The sequence below is a fragment of the Toxorhynchites rutilus genome, chromosome 3 (genome assembly GCF_029784135.1).
Source record: "Toxorhynchites rutilus septentrionalis strain SRP chromosome 3, ASM2978413v1, whole genome shotgun sequence".
Taxonomy (NCBI): domain Eukaryota; kingdom Metazoa; phylum Arthropoda; class Insecta; order Diptera; family Culicidae; genus Toxorhynchites; species Toxorhynchites rutilus.
This window is the reverse complement of record NC_073746.1, coordinates 288,815,774-288,831,505: the sequence shown is the minus strand read 5'-3', so window position 1 is coordinate 288,831,505 and position 15,732 is coordinate 288,815,774. Positions and strand designations below refer to the sequence as shown.

Below are 15,732 nucleotides of genomic sequence, written 5' to 3'. Positions count from 1 at the left end.
GTTATCGAGACGAACAATTTTATTCATTTCAAAGCATTAATATTTCAACGCATCATGATCTTTTAAAGCTAACTCTCAGTCTAACAGAACTGCTTCTGTTCACTGACTGTAGTGAGACAAGAATCTGTTTCTGTTTCAGGAACCTCAACCCGAATGTAATATATCCCTGAGAGTAAAAATTGTAAATGAAATTTTTGTTCCCGGTGCCAGGGCGAATATTATGAATAGGGAAGGTGCGGATAAAACGGACAGTAGGGGTATAATGGACTGGTGGTTGATTTGTATAGTTGCATTATGAATTTCAAATTTATGTTGATGGGAACCCATGCTATTCTATAATATTGAAACCATCCTATGACTATATATACTGATGGAAAGTGGAATAAGGAAACAAAAACGAAAATCAAAAATGATTCCGCGTATGGATACATTTTTTGCGACTTCGATATTAAGCATTTTGAGTGGTTTAATTGCAAAATTGAATTAGGTGATAGTTATATTCCGGTTTGTGAGTTAACAAAGAAGCGATATTAGATATGTACGTAAAAGTAAATTCATTCGTGAGTGGCAAAATTTAAATTATTGAAACAATTGCATTGGTGGGGTTGAAATGGCCAGTCACATCCAAGATCACATCCAATGCTTGATGGAGAGTGAAGGGAAGAATATTGAACTCTTTTTTCTATTGCTTTCTCTGTTTGTTCTATTTCAGTTACTGGACACACAAACATTGAGAGAGAGTAAAATTATTTCTCTCGCGAGCGATAAAATTCTACGCTTCGTATGTTATGAACCTGTCCATATTCCCCCCACGACATGTCCATTATACCCTCATCGATAAAAATGTTCTACTTTTCGGCTTGTTTTAATCTCAATAAAAAAACATGTAAAAACACATTTTTATAGAACACTAGCTGATCCGGCAAACTTCGTCCCGCCAAAAATTTGTTTGATGTTATCAATACCTTCAAACATTCACGTTTTCTTACTATGAGCAAGTTCATGGGTACAATCCCAGAACTGTTCATTGATTGATCTTCTATTCGTCTCCGTTGAATTTACTTTTTACTATAAAATTCCTAGTATTTGTAACAAAACTAATCATTATAATATCAGATTATTTTCAAACACAATTCTCTTTCAAGATTTTTAACCACTTGCAAATAACATGTTTCTCCGTTACATGGAATAAATATTTTATACAGAAAATATGATAGAATAAAGACAGCCCTAAATCGGACAATTCCTTCCTCGAGTTCTGCTTTTATTAATACACAATTGGCAATCTTTTTTTTTTTTTTGGTATGGATAGAAGAAGATATAGGAGTGCGTTTCATCATATTAAAATACAATTCCAGTTTCGAACAAATATCAATTTCGCTAGCGCAAACATCAAATGAACTAACAGCACCTGTCACTATGTAATTGTAGAACATATGGGAATTTAATTTTCCGAATTTTCCCTTTTTCCTTCAGAGTTTTCCGAAAATTTTCAATTGTCATGTTTGGCTGGAATATTTTTGGTTGAAATATGTGTAATATTTTTATGGGAACCCCTCTCCATTCCAGAGGAGGAAGGGGTGTCGTACCATTATAGAAACATTGCTCATACCCAAAAACCCTCACATCCCAAATTGTGCTTGATTAGCTTTCGAGTTATGCAGAAATTTTTGTTTCATTTGTATGATATCCCACCCTTAGAGAGCAGGAGGAGTGACTAATCACCATAGAAATATTAACTACATCCTAAAACCTCCACATGCCAAATTTGGCTTCGTTTGCTTGATTAATTCTCGAGTAATTCAGATTTTTTTTTTTCATTTGTATGGCAGCCCCCCCTTAGAGAGTGGAGAGTCTAACCATCATAGAAACATTTATTGCACCCTAAAACCTTCACATGACAAATTTGGTTTCATTTGCTTGATTAATTCGCGTAGTGCAAAAATTTGTGTTTAATTTGTATGGCATCTCCCCCTTAGAGAGGGGGGTGAAGAGACTAACCACATTTATTGCATCCTAAAACCTCAAAATGCCTAATTTGGTTTCATTTGCTTGATAAATTCCCGAGTAATGTAGAAATTTGTGTTTAATTTGTATGGCATGCTTTTCAGTTTTGGAAAACATGAGTTTCCAAAGATACAATTAAAGTTCTTCTTAATATGTCCGTCTTACCCCCACTTCCCCTGTATTTGTACGGTGCAGTTAACTGAATTGACAAATAAAACAATACCGAATAGGAGAACGTAATACGCACCTATACTACGAAGTTAACTCCCGATTTGTTTGTATGCAGCGTGGAAACAAAAATGTTTCTACATACTACCAGTGTTGCCACATTTAAATCTGTACCAGAGCGGTCATATGTACCATCAAAAATATTTGTTGAAGAGACAAAAATAATTTATTAGCATTGAAAAAACAAATCATTTATTCACTAAAAATATTACATTTGCAAGTCATTCGTGTGTTTGATGATGCTTTTTTTGTAATTTTTTTTAATCTATCATTTTTTTTAAATTGTCGAGCTGCCACGACGATCTTTGACCAAATTCTTTGATCTCAAAATAGCGTTCATCGTATCGTTGCTGAGCCGATTTCAAAGCTTATTTTTGTTCTTAGTATATTCAGAAAAAATCGCTCGACAGTTGCCTAGAAGTGAGGCATAGTGAGAACGTTACAAACAAGGCATCGAAACGGCCGAAAAGGCGAGCGAACCGTCAATTCATTTTAGGCATCCAATGTTTGCCCATCAAACCCTGCACATGCTCGTTTTCTGAAATTGGGATTTAACTGGGATTTAACATTGCCGTAGACTTGAGCGTCAAATCATCAAAATCGAATCTTTTTCTCATTTGTTTGATCAGCTCTACGAAGAAACTACGACAAATATCCTTTGAAATGATCTGCCTTTCGCTGTCCATTGTTCTAATAAATTCTTCTGCTGCTATTTCAACCTGAAATTCTTGTCGCTTTTCAAATGATCTTCAAATTCAATAGCATTGGACATTACCAACGTAAGATTCTTCGCGGATATTAGCGAGAATGATCTATTTTTTTTTTGGGCAGACTTATCTCACTTCTTAACTAGGCGAACCTAGCCAGAATTTTCACCTGCCCCCGGGCTTCTGAATGCCAAAGGGGGACTAGGCTCTGCGGAATGCACGTATCTGCATGCTCGTGCTGTTTTAGTCCTGACCGAGGAATTGTCGGACAATCGCGCAGGTGCTAAGGATGACCGACTTTTGGATGCCGGCCAATTCCTTCTCGATGTTCAACACCTTTAGCGCTTCCAGAAGTGTCTTCGGGATAATTCCAGTTCCAGAGAGAACGACTGGAACAATTCTTGGGACCTCCCTTAGCCCCCACAGTTCCTTGAGCTCCACGGCCAATGGTCGGTACTTGCAGATTTTGCGACCGTGGGTCTCCTCCAGATTCTGGTTCAGTGGAATAGCGACATCGATGATGGTGACTTTGCGGTCGCTCTTGTCGTAAACCATTATATCTGGGCGGTTGTGGTGGATCGAGAGGTCGGTCAGAACAGTGCGATCCCAGTACAGCTTGAAACGGTCATTTTCCAGGACAGGTGCAGGCAGGTACCGGTAGTTTGGTACGTTGTCTTCCAGTAGAGCACATTGGAGCGCCAGTTGTCGATGAACAATACGGGCCACGTTGTTGTGGCGCTCGGTGTAGGCTGCGTTGGCCAAAACGGGACAGCCTCCCATAATGTGCTCTATGTTTTCACCTGGTTGATGGCACATCCGGCAAATGTCATCAACGTCTTGATGCCAGACGTACCGCCTGCAGTTTCTCGTCGGCATTATCCTGTCCTGGATGGCTATCATGTCGGCTTCTACTACTGAAGAGAGTTCACCACGCGTTAGCCACAGATTAGATGCGGCCTTGTCGACGTGTGGCCGGTCCAGTTGATGGGGGTGGGCACCATGCACTGCCTTCTGCTTCCAAGCTGCAATCTTCTCCTCCACTGTCTGCAGATTGCAGTTGAGTTGGTACTCCGCTTGCGCCAAGTGCAGAGCGCTGTATCCTCTGTCGGCGGCGCAGACAGCCCGGTATAGCGCGTTTTGGTTGGCGCGTTCTGCGAAGTACTCTCGCAGTTGTCGTACCTGGGCAACACACAGTGCAGAAATGTCGACGATTCCAAGTCCCCCTTCTTTGCGTGGTAGTGAAACTCTCTCCAGTGCCGATTGAGGATGGTGCATTCCGGCCTCTTTGAATGCTTTCCTCATCCTCCTCTCAAGGTCCTCTAGGTTAGTTTTGCTCCATTTGACTACACCAAAACTGAAGGTCAGCAGGGGAACCGCGAATGTGTTGATCGCGCGTACCTTGTTCCCCGCGTTGAGGAAAGTCCTCAGGACACAGTTCACTCGACTCAAGAACTTGTCTCGCAGCTCCGTCTTGATGTCGGAGTGGCGAATCCCGGTGAGCTGTCGGAATCCAAGATATTTATAGGATTCGCCACGAACCATGTCTCTTATAAACTCGCCGTCATAGACCTCGTAGCCTCCGGATTCGGTAAGTTGTCCTTTCAGCAGGTGGACACAGCGACACTTGTCGAGGCCGAACTCCATACAGATTTTTGATACAGATACAGATTTTTTATTTTTTTTTTTTATTTAAATCGTTTATTTTTACAGGCCCAGTTACATAGGTTTAAAGGAGCCGAACTCCTTACTGTATTGTTACTAGTATATAAACATTTTTCCTTATTTCTAATGTTAATAATATAGGAAACCGATTACTCGCGGTCGACTCGAGTTTAGAAGGGTGACATATTTTCTTCAGGAAAAGGAGGGGATATGAGGATATATTGACAATGATCACACTCACACTCTCAATCACACTCTCAATCACACTCATCACACTCAATTCTTAAACCTATCTTATATCTAATATGTATTTACATTTCATCTTATTCTTAAGAAGGGATCCGATCTCTCACAAAAGAAAAGGAAAAGGAAAAACTAAGGGTGTAAGGACAATCACACACGAAGATCGATAGCTTTAAGGAATACATATATTTGGGACATGTAATCAAGGTCTAACCGAGCCAACACGTCTCTCACCGGCATCATGGGCTGCCTTCCTCGGGCCCGAAGGGTGACTACTAAATTCGATCTGGCGACAAGATACAGCTCGCACGACCAAACAACGTGCTCGATGTCGTGGTAACCTTGGCCACAAACACAAAGATTGTTGTCGGCAAGATTAATACGAAAGAGTAGCGCATCTAACGAACAGTGATTGGACATGAGTCGGGAGAAGGTGCGAATAAAGTCCCGACTCAATTCCAGACTTTTGAACCATGGTTTGAGGCTAACCTTAGGGATAATCGAGTGGAGCCACCGGCCCAATTCATCTTCGTTCCATTTGCGTTGCCAGTTAACTATGGTATTTTTGCGGACTAAAGAATAAAATTCATTGAAGGCGATTTGACGCTGATAAATATCGCCTTCAATTGCACCTACCTTTGCTAATGAGTCAGCCCTCTCATTACCCAGAATTGAGCAATGTGAAGGGACCCTGACAAAGGTAATGACATAACAGCGTCTGGATAAAGCACTCAAAATTTCTCGTATTCTCTCAAGGAAGTACGGCGAGTGCTTTTCCGGCCTCACTGAACGGATAGCTTCGACAGAGCTAAGACTATCCGTTACAATGTAATAGTGTTCAACAGGTCGTGAGGCGACGCTGTCCAGCGCTCAGTGTATCGCTGCCAATTCAGCAATATACACTGAGCAAGGATTCTGAAGACTTTGTGAGGTGCTAAAAAATTCGTTGAACACTCCAAATCCTGTGGACTCATTCATAGAGGACCCATCAGTAAAGTACATATTATCACAATTGATATCCCCATACTTTGCATCGAAGATCGTTGGAACGATCCTCGATCGAAGATAATCTGATGTTCCATGGATATCCTGCTTCATGGACAGATCAAAATGCACAGAGGAATTGATGTAGTCAGGAAAACAAACACGGCTGGGAATATACGAAGAAGGATCAACCTGCATGGAGATGAATTCATGATATGGGCTCATGAATCCAGAGTGAGAATTTAGCTCGATCAGCTGCTCAAAATTTCCGATCACCAATGGGTTCATAACCTTACACCGGATGAGGAACCGAAGAGATAATAAATTGAAGCGATCTTTTAGTGGGAGTAGGCCTGCCAAAACCTCGAGACTCATGGTATGCGTTGAGGGCATACATCCCAACGCGATACGGAGACAAAGATACTGAATTCGCTCGAGTTTAATGAGGTGTGTTTTGGCAGCTGATTGAAAACAGAAACTGCCATACTCCATCACTGAGAGAATAGTTGTTCGATACAACATTATAAGATCTTCGGGATGGGCTCCCCACCAGGTGCCGGTAATTGTACGGAGAAAGTTTATTCTTTGTTGACATTTTTTACTCAGATACCTAATATGGGCCCCCCAAGTACATTTGGAGTCGAACCAGACCCCAAGATACTTGAATGACATAGCATGAGTGATCGGTTTACCCAAAAGTTGAAGCTTTGGTTTTGCTGGTCTATGCTTCCTAGAAAAAACCACCATCTCTGCTTTCTCCGTGGAGAATTCGATCCCTAGCCCAATGGCCCAGGTTGAAAAATTGTTCAAAGTATCTTGTAAGGATTCTTGCAGGTCGGATTCGTTTGATCCTACGACAGACACCACTCCATCATCTGCAAGTTGTCTTAGGCTGCAATTTTGTGTAAGGCAATTGTCAATGTCGCTTACGTAGAAGTTGTACAAAAGGGGGCTTAAACATGAGCCCTGGGGGAGGCCCATGTAAGAGACCCGACTTACTGCCGAATCTCCGTGAGAAAAGTTCAAATGTTTCTCACAAAGCAAGTTATATAACATATTATTCAATAGAGGCGGCAGATCCGAGAGCGTAATTTGTCTGACAAAACCTCTATTGAAACAGAATCAAAGGCCCCCTTTATGTTCAAGAATACTGAAGCCATTTGTTTTTTTTCGGCGTAAGCCATTTGAATTTCTGAAGAAAGCAACGCAAGACAATCATTCGTCCCCTTGCCCCTGCGGAACCCGAATTGTGTATCTGAGAGTAGGCCATTCGTTTCAACCCATCGATCAAGGCGAAACAAGATCATTTTCTCCAACAATTTCCGTATACAAGACAGCATTGCTATTGGGCGGTACGAATTGAAGTCGGACGCGGGTTTTCCGGGTTTTTGAATAGCTATAACTCGTACTTGTCTCCAATCATCTGGAACAATATTATGCTCCAGAAACCGATTGAATAAGTTCAACAAACGATGTTTCGCCACATCAGGGAGATTTTTCAGCAAGTTGAACTTAATTCTATCCGATCCCGGAGCAGAATTGTTACATGAAAGGAGAGCAAGAGAGAATTCTACCATCGAAAACTCGGAATCAAGATCGCACCTATCTTGTGGTATATCTCGAATAATTCTTTGCACTGGAGCGGAATCGGGACAAACCTTTCGTGCAAAATTAAAAATCCATCGATGTGAATATTCCTCGCTTTCATTGGATGAAGAGCGATTTCTCATGTTTCGAGCCACTTTCCATAATTTTTTCATTGACGTTTCTCGTGATAAACCTCCCACGAAATTTCGCCAATAAGCACGTTTTTTCCCTTTGATCAAGTTTTTAAATTGATTTTCAAGGTCCAAATACGTTTGAAAATTCTCAATGGTTCCACGTTTCCGAAAAGCTTTAAATGCATTCGATTTATCTCCATAAAGCTTGGAACACTGGCCATCCCACCATGGATTGGGAGGCCTTCGACGAATGGTGGAATGGTGGAGCAATCGCGTCCGCATATTTTTTCCAGTCAATGTGTCTTGTGAGGTCGTATGCCATGTTTATTGATTCAGAAGAATTCAACCCATTGGTGATAGAAATTTTGATTGGCAAGTGATCACTACCGTTGGGATCCTGGATTACATTCCACTTGCAATCTAACGATAGTGAATTCGAGCAAAGCGAGAGGTCAAGAGCACTTGGTTTAGCAGGAGGTTTAGGTACACGTGTTGTTTCCCCAGTGTTCAAAACGGTCATATTGAAGCTGTTACAAAGGTCATATATCAACGATGAACGATTATCGTCGTACGGTTCCCCCCAGGCAGTTCCGTGAGAGTTGAAGTCTCCCAAGATCAATCGTGGCTCAGGAAGGAGTGAGCACATGTCAACAAGTTGCTTGCGGCTAACCGCAGCTCTCGGAGGCCAATACAAGCAGACTATACAGAGGTCTTTGCCTCTGATGTTTGCATGACAAGCAACAGCTTCGATCCCTCCAATAGGTGGAAGGTCAATTCTAAAAAATGAGTGACACTTATTGATCCCCAATAGTACCCCTCCGTATCTGTCATCGCGGTCCAAGCGTATTATATTAAAATCGTGGAAAGAGAGATCATTTTGAGAAGAGAGCCAGGTTTCGGATAGAGCAAAAACATCACAATTGAGTTTATGAATTAGAAATTTGAATGTATCCAATTTAGGGATAAGACTACGACAATTCCACTGTAAAACAGTGATATCTCCGACCTCTCTATTTAAATTAGACATCAAGAGAGATAATCATTGCAAGGAGGGGCCATGTTTGCATCAATTGCTGCAAAATTGTCTTTAGTACTGGAAGCATTGCGGTGACAATGGTTCTGATGGAGTCGGAAACATTAAAACACGTGAAGATTTGATTCACAAGGTCAGACAACTTTATAAATCCCGATTGGGAAGTTGAACTTGACGGAAAAACAGGGACAGTTGGGGTTTTTGATGTCCCCTCGAGTGCTGGGTCGTTCGAAGGTGAACTATTACCACGGAGGCCAGGAGGGACCTGATTTTGCTTATCCGCTGCACTCGATTTTTTGGGCAAGCTAACAGGGGGTATCACCGGAGGGACTTGTCCTTGAACTCTGGGAGTGGTCACTTTTTTGCGCCGGGGATTCCCTTGAGAAATAAACGGCGTGCCCCCGTTAGCTGTATCCGCTTCCATTTCGTCAACTGGCAACGTAGCGAAGACATTGTGTGTATTGATTGGTTGTTGTTCTTGAGCCAGTGGAGAAGCGCCCTTCAATATTTCTGCGAAAGTGCGTTTAGAGCGTTCCCTCAAAGAGCGCTTCTGTTTCTCCCAGCGAGCCTTGTATGTTTCACAAGCTGAGAGCACGTGTGGGGATCCCCCGCAATATGGACACTTATGCTCAGTCGCACTGCAGGATTTCCCCTCATGTTGTTCTCCGCAAGTGGCACATCGTTCTTTATTGGCACAATAAGCAGCCGTGTGACCAACTGACTTGCACTTTAGACAAGTCATTGGCTTTGGAATAAAAAGTCGCACGGCTAACCTCAATTTATCTACCATCACGTAGTCAAGGAGAGCTGAACCAGCGAAGGTGACTCGAAACGAGTTGGACGGCGTAAATTTCTTTTCTTCTCCTTCATGGGAGACTGTTCCGAGCTGGCGGCAACCCAAGATCTTAACAGTCGTCGAGGGCAGTTTTTTAAAACGGCCGGTATCTTCACTCGTAATGTATTCGCACGTCAAGCCCGTTTCGGTTATCACACCCTCAATTTCGACTATGTGAGAGGGAATGTAGACCCGATACTCAATTGTAAAATGCTGATCGACAACAATCTTGTTTGCGTCTTTTCGATCATTCACGACAACTCGCAATTTGTTTGGTCTAACCTTCGAAATTTCCGAAACGGAGGTATACCTTGCCAGATCTTTCGCGATCTGCATGACTCTCAACGCCTTTCCATTTGGCGTAGGCCTGAAGAAAACAACCCAGGGACCAGTTCCGGGCGCATCTTCTGGATAGACCTTTACACGGGGATTGGGAATAACAGGGGGGGAAGGCGAGGACGGGGATTGAGAGTGGGAAGGCGAAGGTTGAGAAGGAGCGGGAAGAACAGAGGGAGAAGACGAGGTTGAAGGTAGAGTGGGATCGTTAAGAGCAGATGGGAGATTTGCTAGTTTTTTGGAGGGAGGCTTGGTAGGGTTAGCTGACTCGTCCCCAGAAGAAGTATCTTCCGTATTTGGTACGCGTTTGAGTGACTTTTTTTTATCAACTGAGTCAGAGACCTCCATATCCGAAGGTCCCCCACCCTCTGCCATTTTAAAATTGGCACTTATATTCTAAGTATTTTTTTAAAAATAATATTTCACGTTAATAATAATTCACAAAAACAAAAAAAAAAAAAAATTATAATTAATAAATATTTTCTCTCACTATATTCAATCTAATTCACCTATGAACGCACTCCAGTGCAGATGAACGGGAGCGTGCTGAAAGCTCGTTGGTGGTGGGAATGTGCCTACGACACCACTACACACAGTCGTCGGTGAAAGCTTATCCGCACTGTCACTGTTGGCACGATGACTCGGCGAAATCTCCAATGTCGGCGAAGCAGCGACAAAACAAAAACCAATGCTTGGCTTTCCGAGGATGAAAGCCTCTATCCACTTGCAGGCAGGGCACTTCACTCACTATCCAGATAGCGAAATGAACTCTTCAGCGGCAAAAAAAAACAACAATCACGCGGTAACCGATAACGGAACTTGGACGCGACTTTCCTTCGTCTGGTTACTTCGGGCAATCGGCGAAGAATGAGACGCGAGAATGATCTAATGAAAATATTTTAGTCGGAGAAATTTTTAATAAAACGTAAAATGATTCGTGGTTCAGTGCCCAAGCTCAGCCAGACAACGCCCCGTAATATACAGGGTGGGCCATTTAAAGTGGAAGGATTTGTTTTTGCAATAGCAAAGTAAAGAAGTGGAATTTAAATTTTTTTTTTTGAAATTCATTTATTTTGGTCCAAGGAGATTTGTTCTAACTACTTTTTGATTATGATATCTCGTAAATGACCGCCTCTGGCCTTGACCGCAAAATGTGTCCTTTTTTCGGCATTTTCCATCACTTTGCCCAATGTTTCGGCCGATATGGCAGCAATTTCTTGTCGGATATTGTCTTTCAGCGCAGCCAGGGTCCTTGGTTTACCAGTGTATTTCTGGATTTTAAATATCCCCATAAAAAAAAAGTCAGGAGGCGTCAAATCAGGTGATCTCGGTGGCCAGTCATAATCGCCGTTTTTCGATATTAATCTTCCGGGGAACATTTCGCGCAATAACTTGGTCGTGGCAGCCGCTGTACGGCATGTAGCGCCGTCCTGTTGGAACCAGTAATTGTCCAATTCATTTTCACGAACAAATGGCAATAAAAAATCGGCCTAACTCTTGCGAACGATGGCGACCTGATATCGATGGAGTCTCTGCAACACTGGCTCGAACGGCATCAATATTCTCGTCGAAACGTCTTGGTCGTTGTCTGGACAGATGACTGGCATTACCAACACTACCAGACGATATAAATTTGGCATATAATCGACGTATAGTGTTGTCTCCAGGCGATGTTTCAACTTTATTTTTATTTTTCCACGCACGTTTAGTTAACACAATTGAGAAGTTAAAGGGTGTGTCACATCAAATTGCATCACGGAAAAAACGCTGTAGTAATTCGCCCAGTAGACCGATCCTTTTGAAAATTTTAGACAGTAAAATAAAAACTATTAAACAACTTTTGGCATTTTATTTTTACTCATACTTCGAGCCCAAGCCCGTATGCTCGCACCTTCCTCTTTACCCCGTCCATAAGGTTCTGTACAACGTCAGGTTGTAGTTTTTTTTTGGAACAGAAATCCATTTTCTCTTGAAGTCCGCCTCCGATTTGACAACTTTTGGGTTCTTCCGGAGGGCCTGCTTCATAATCGCCCAATATTTCTCTATTGGGCGAAGCTCCGGCGCGTTGGGCGGGTTCATTTCCTTTGGCACGAAGGTGACCCCGTTGGCTTCGTACCTCTCCAACACGTCCTTTGAATAGTGGCACGAAGCGAGATCCGGCCAGAAGATGGTCGGGCCCTCGTGCTGCTTCAATAGTGGTAGTACGCGCTTCTGTAGGCACTCCTTAAGGTAAACCTGCCCGTTTACCGCGCCGGTCATCACGAAGGGGGCGCTCCGCTTTCCGCAAGAGCATATCGCTTGCCACACCATGTACTTTTTGGCAAACTTGGATAGTTTCTGCTTGCGAATCTCCTCCGGAACGCTGAATTTGTCCTCTGCAGAGAAGAACAACAGGCCCGGCAGCTGACGAAAGTCCGCTTTGACGTAGGTTTCGTCGTCCATTACCAGGCAATGCGGCTTCGTCAGCATTTCGGTGTACAGCTTCCGGGCTCGCGTCTTCCCCACCATGTTTTGCCTTTCGTCGCGGTTAGGAACCTTCTGAACCTTGTATGTACGCAGGCCCTCCCGCTGCTTGGTCCGCTGGACGAATGAACTTGACAAATTCAGCTTATTGGCGACATCCCGGACCGAACTTCTCGGATCACGTCTAAACTGCTTAACTACGCGCTTGTGATCTTTTTGACTGACGGAGCATCCATTTTTGCCGTTCTTCACCTTCCGGTCGATGGTTAGGTTCTCGAAGTATCATTTTAGTACTCTGCTGACCGTGGATTGGACGATTCCCAGCATCTTACCGATGTCCCGATGTGACAACTCCGGATTCTCGAAATGAGTGCACAGGATTAATTCACGACGCTCTTTTTCGTTCGACGACATTTTTCCAAATTTACGAATAATTGACAGTGAAGCATGGCCAACGTGATTCAGCTTTCGCTTATAAGCGAAAGCTGAAGATATAATTCCTAAAAATTAAATTTCTACAGTGTTTTTTCCGTGATGCAATTTGATGTGACACACCCTTTATTTTGAATGTACAGCTGAACAATTTCAGCGCGTTGTTTAGGTGTGTATTGTTCCGTGGTTAAAATTGTACTGAAATGACGCTTCCAACGTGGTATGACATTTGTTAATCTGACATCTCTGTCAAAAGTTATGGGGTTGCCAGATGCTTCCACTTTAAATGGCCCACCCTGTACATCTTGTTTTCCTCGAATACAGCTTTACCACTCCCCTCGCCAAACTCAACGCCACGAAAGTTATTGAAGAATTGAAATTGAAGAATAAAGTTAAATCTGCTAAGGTTATAGGGTACTTGATGCAAATATAACAAAATTAGGTGACTGAATATCTTCGGTTTCTAAGAAACGCCAATTTCTTTACGAAGTATTACTTTTGTATCTGTCTTATTCATTAGTTTTTGATTTGATTGCGTTGTAGTAGAAAATCAAATTCAGGGACTTTAATCTCATAAACAACGTATCCTATCACAAGGCATTAGTGGGCTCATGAATAATATTTCCGAAAGGTGAAAACCCATCTGTTATAACTCCATTAGTTAATTAAAGCCCATCATAACTTGCGAATCTCTCACTCTGCTCGAATTTTACGCACTCATTCCGAGCATTATTAGGTATGATATGCCAAAATCACAGATTATTACTGCCAGACACTTTCGAGAGGTTTTATCTCTTCGTGACGCCCCCGAACGGCAACAAATACGAGGGCAGTCACAGGGGAGGGGCAAGACACGCAACGAACCACTTTGTTATTGCCACTTTATCCGTTTTATTGCCCTCGTCGAGCTACATTTTCCGGCCGGTGGCCATGTGTCTCCGAAGGCCAAACTAACGGCCATCGTCCTGACGACGGCTGATGGTGTGTAAATCACGCCGTCATCTCTTTCATTTCCTGCAGGGTATCATCCCGTTCGATGGTGTTGCGGAGCAATTTACGATCTGTTCGTGATCCCCCGGAATTCCCTCATACCCACTGCCGGTCGAAAACATTTTTACGGCGAAACTTCTTCGTCGGCATTTGGACACATAATTCATAACGTCTCTATTTCTACTGTGTGTCTGTCATTCCAGTTCTGGTCAGCATATGCGCCCTGCTCCTCACAGCACCTAGATGCCGTACAGCTGACGTTAGAGCAGATAGACTTAATACGCAGATTAGTGAATCTCTACCCGCAGCATATGGCTCTCGTGACGACAGCCGACGGTAAGCGGCAGACGTTTTAATTGATGATGCGATTTTTTACTGAGATTCTTTGCCCTCTTTCCATTTACTCTCGGTAGGAATCGAGGAAAGCCATCGCACCGGAAAGCTGGCCAGTCTGATCGGCATCGAAGGCGGCCACTCGATCGGGACCAGTCTTGGGGTGCTGAGAACGTTCTATCAGTTGGGAGCGCGCTATCTCACCCTCACACACACCTGCAACACTCCGTGGGCCGACTGCTGCAAAGTTGATGAACCGGGCCGGGTTCCCCACATTGGGGGCCTGTCCTACTTCGGGAACCTGGTCATAAGTGAGATGAATCGGCTCGGGATGATCGTGGACCTGTCCCACGTGTCCGTGCCGACGATGCTCGATGCGTTGGCCCATTCCCGGGCGCCAGTGATATTCTCCCACTCGTCAGCCCACGCCATCTGCAACAGCTCGCGGAACGTGCCAGATCACGTGCTCAAAAGGCTGGTAAGTTACTTGTAGTGCTGCTCTTATATGAAACTTTTCGATACATTTCCTTGTTCAAAATAGTGTAACCTTTTTTTTCTTAATTTACTTACTTAGAAAAACTTCTTATTAGGTAGGAAACTGAATGAAATTGAAATGTGTTTAAAAGGAGATAGACAAAGAGAATGAGTCCAGCAACATTTTGTCAACGTAAAACGTTATTTCTTTGAAAAATATACTTGTTCATGTTTATCAATCTGTTTCTGATTCAGTGACTTGCGGGTACCGGAGATGCTCCGGATTTGCGGAACATTTGATGAATGCTGATTTTTTCATCATGTATTTTGTTTTCTATTTTGATATTCTAACTTCGAGGCTCTTTTGAATAGTCCGTGCAAAATTAAAAACTACCTAATTCTTTGGGGTAAACCTTTCTCATTTTTTCTACATAGTCTCCTTTTAGGCTTATACACCTCTCCCAACGGTGCCCTAGATTATTGATCCCTTCCGAATAATGGAATTTGTTCAAGTCTGAAAAATAGCCATTCGTTTCTGCAATCAACTCCTCAAATAAGGGAACAATTAGTAGTCCGAGGGAACCAAGTCTAGAAGTTGAGAAGCAAGTATCGCTCTAATACTCGTCATTCGCAAACTTGAGGTGACCCCTTCAATATGACAACAAACTTGAAATGTTCTTTTTGTGTTCTTTCTAAGCATTCCCTTCTATCACACTGTTAAAAAATGTTACTCAAAAATTGAATATAATATCAAAAACTTATATATCTCAAAACGCTCTCTCTTAGATATTTTTTTATATATTGACGTAGGACTACGTCTTTCATTTTTATACCGGGGTGTAAAATCAAAGTTTCGAAAACGAAAGCGTTACGCCGAAGACCGAGATTTTGAGTGTTAATAGCTCCTAAACAACTGAACGAAATGGTATGATAAACACTTCATTCGAAAGATAAAATGTCTACGCGTTCTATACTTGTTACTTTCTGATCCAAAAACTTGTTTCAATAGTCTTAAATTTGCTTTCAAAATAGGCTATTGAAATCACCAATCGGTATATAAGCGAGCGCCGCTCGGAAATCCACTCAGTTCTAATTGAACAGCGATTGGAGCATGTTGTCGCTGTTGTGGTGAAGCTCTTCATTTATCATGAAAGCGCGGATGAACGGTGTCACCAAGAGCCTGTTTGTGCACCTTAGGCCAGAAGGGAATCCATCAGGAGGAGAGTGATGCTACAAACGGTTCCCCGGGAAGATCTCGAAGCAGCCGCTACACACACACACATA

The 15,732-nt window shown here is 42.8% G+C and overlaps 1 protein-coding gene across 4 annotated transcripts in view; it reads left to right on the top strand.

The window, feature by feature from the left end:
• The window catches only part of LOC129775497 (dipeptidase 1), a 509,186-nt gene that overhangs the window by 470,332 nt on the left and 23,122 nt on the right, over positions 1 to 15,732 (top strand). For all 4 annotated transcript variants that reach the window (XM_055780305.1, XM_055780304.1, XM_055780303.1 and 1 more), the window contains 2 exons: positions 13,845 to 13,977; positions 14,055 to 14,452. In XM_055780305.1, coding sequence (XP_055636280.1) covers positions 13,845 to 13,977; positions 14,055 to 14,452 — 531 coding nt within the window. The remainder of the gene's footprint in view (positions 1 to 13,844; positions 13,978 to 14,054; positions 14,453 to 15,732) is intronic.